Source organism: Colobus angolensis, unplaced genomic scaffold (genome assembly GCF_000951035.1).
Source record: "Colobus angolensis palliatus isolate OR3802 unplaced genomic scaffold, Cang.pa_1.0 Scaffold1, whole genome shotgun sequence".
Lineage (NCBI taxonomy): Eukaryota > Metazoa > Chordata > Mammalia > Primates > Cercopithecidae > Colobus > Colobus angolensis.
The window spans coordinates 16,729,133-16,730,757 of record NW_012110918.1 but is presented as its reverse complement, the minus strand read 5'-3'; the positions used below and the strand labels follow the sequence as shown (position 1 = coordinate 16,730,757).

The window sequence follows — 1,625 nt, the reverse complement described above, 5'->3', positions numbered from 1 at the left end:
AGCTGATTTTGTATGCGCTGAGTCTTAGTTTTTATGCCTTGGCTGAGAACCACAGAAAGGACTTACATATTCATACAAGCGAGAGCACACTGAGACTGCATGTTTATTTGGCATAATGCTACAAAAAACTCCCCAAAGAACTGCCAGAACCAGGCCTGTGACCAAGTTTACAGTCATCTAGTTTTCTCTTATAATTTCAAAATATTAGAAGAATCTTTGGCGATTAATCTACTCTCCATTTTATGCATGAGGAAACCAAGGCCCTGATGGTGTCCCTGGTCCAAGTCCAGTGCTTTTCACAATGAGGCTTTTGGCTCTGACCCTCTGAAATCGGGCAGTGACTCATTGGGAGGGCGTGGGTCAGATCTGGTTAGTTTGATCTTAAGGCACTCACAAAATGCCCTGATTTTTCTTGTCTTTGTGAGAAGACAAAAAACAGTCTGGCAGTTTTTCACATCATCTTGGAAACCCAGAAATATATGTATAATACTCAGAATTTAAGGGAATGGAAGAAAGAAGAAAATGAGATTCTCTTCTGTGAGTACAGAGTTAGAAAAAAAAAAGGGGTGGGCAGTGCCAGAGGCAAGCGGGCACAGATCATTACTGCGAGTGTGGCTGAGCTACTTGTCTCCTGGAATGTAAACAATACTGGTTTTTTCCAATTTCATCTAATCTTCATTGTCATCTCCCAGTGAACAGTACTCATATGATGAGAAAGTTTCAGAACATGTACACACATGGTCCAGAAACAGCTCGGCCTTCAAAAAGCTGTCAGCTCATGTAGCACGCCTTGGTCTTGAATTCGGTACGATGCTGACAGCTTTCCTTCTGAATGCAAAAGCACCAGTCCGTGATGAAGTCCACACCGCAGGAGAGGAGAGGAGCCTTCTCTCCCAAGTCATCCAAAGACAGCTGAGGAAATAATTCTATCTCATTTGTCGATCCCGTTTCAGCACAGCAGCTGTTTTCCACACTGAGACACAGCTGGCGAGCAGTATCTTTTCTGGGAACTGAGATTCCATTTCTGGAAGAGTTTCGTTTTCTTTAGTTTCCATGTAACTTACCAGAGTGTCTCTCAGGCTGAAAAACGAAAGAATAAGAGAGCATTTAAAACAGTCTCCTCAGCACAGTGGCTCACGTATTGTAAGCCCAAGCATTGTGGGAGGCTGAGGTGGGTGGATCACTGGAGCTCAGGAGTTCAAGACCAGCCTGGGCAACATGGCGAAACCCTGTCTCTAGCAAAAATACAAAAATTAGCTGGGCACGTGGTAGTGTATGCCTACAGTCCCAGCTACTCAGGAGGCTGAGGTGGGAGGATCACTTGAGCCCCGGAGGTAGAGGCTGCAGCGAGCCAAGATTGCATGACTGCACTCCGGCCTGGGCCACAGTCCCTCATGTCACTTTTTCCTGTTGTCATCAGCAGAACCAAAATGCTCATTAAGACTTAAAATCCTAGGCTGGGCGCAGTGGCTCACGCCTGTAATCCTAGCACTTCGGCAGGTGGATCACTTGAAGTCAGGAGTTCGAGACCAGCCTAGCCAACATGGAGAAACTAAAAATACAAAAATTAGCCAGGCATGGCGGCGGGTGCCTGTAATCCCAGCTACTTGGGAGGCTGAGGCAGG

At 46.1% G+C, this 1,625-nt stretch overlaps 1 protein-coding gene across 1 annotated transcript in view; it reads right to left on the bottom strand.

Annotated features, from left to right (window-relative positions):
• Positions 1–73: 73 nt before the first annotated feature.
• RNF213 (ring finger protein 213) overlaps positions 74–1,625 on the bottom strand; it is a 148,406-nt gene continuing 146,854 nt past the window's right edge. The window contains exon 65 of the mRNA XM_011933207.1: positions 74–1,080. Within this exon, the coding sequence (XP_011788597.1) occupies positions 927–1,080 (154 nt within the window). The 3' untranslated portion in view covers positions 74–926. The remainder of the gene's footprint in view (positions 1,081–1,625) is intronic.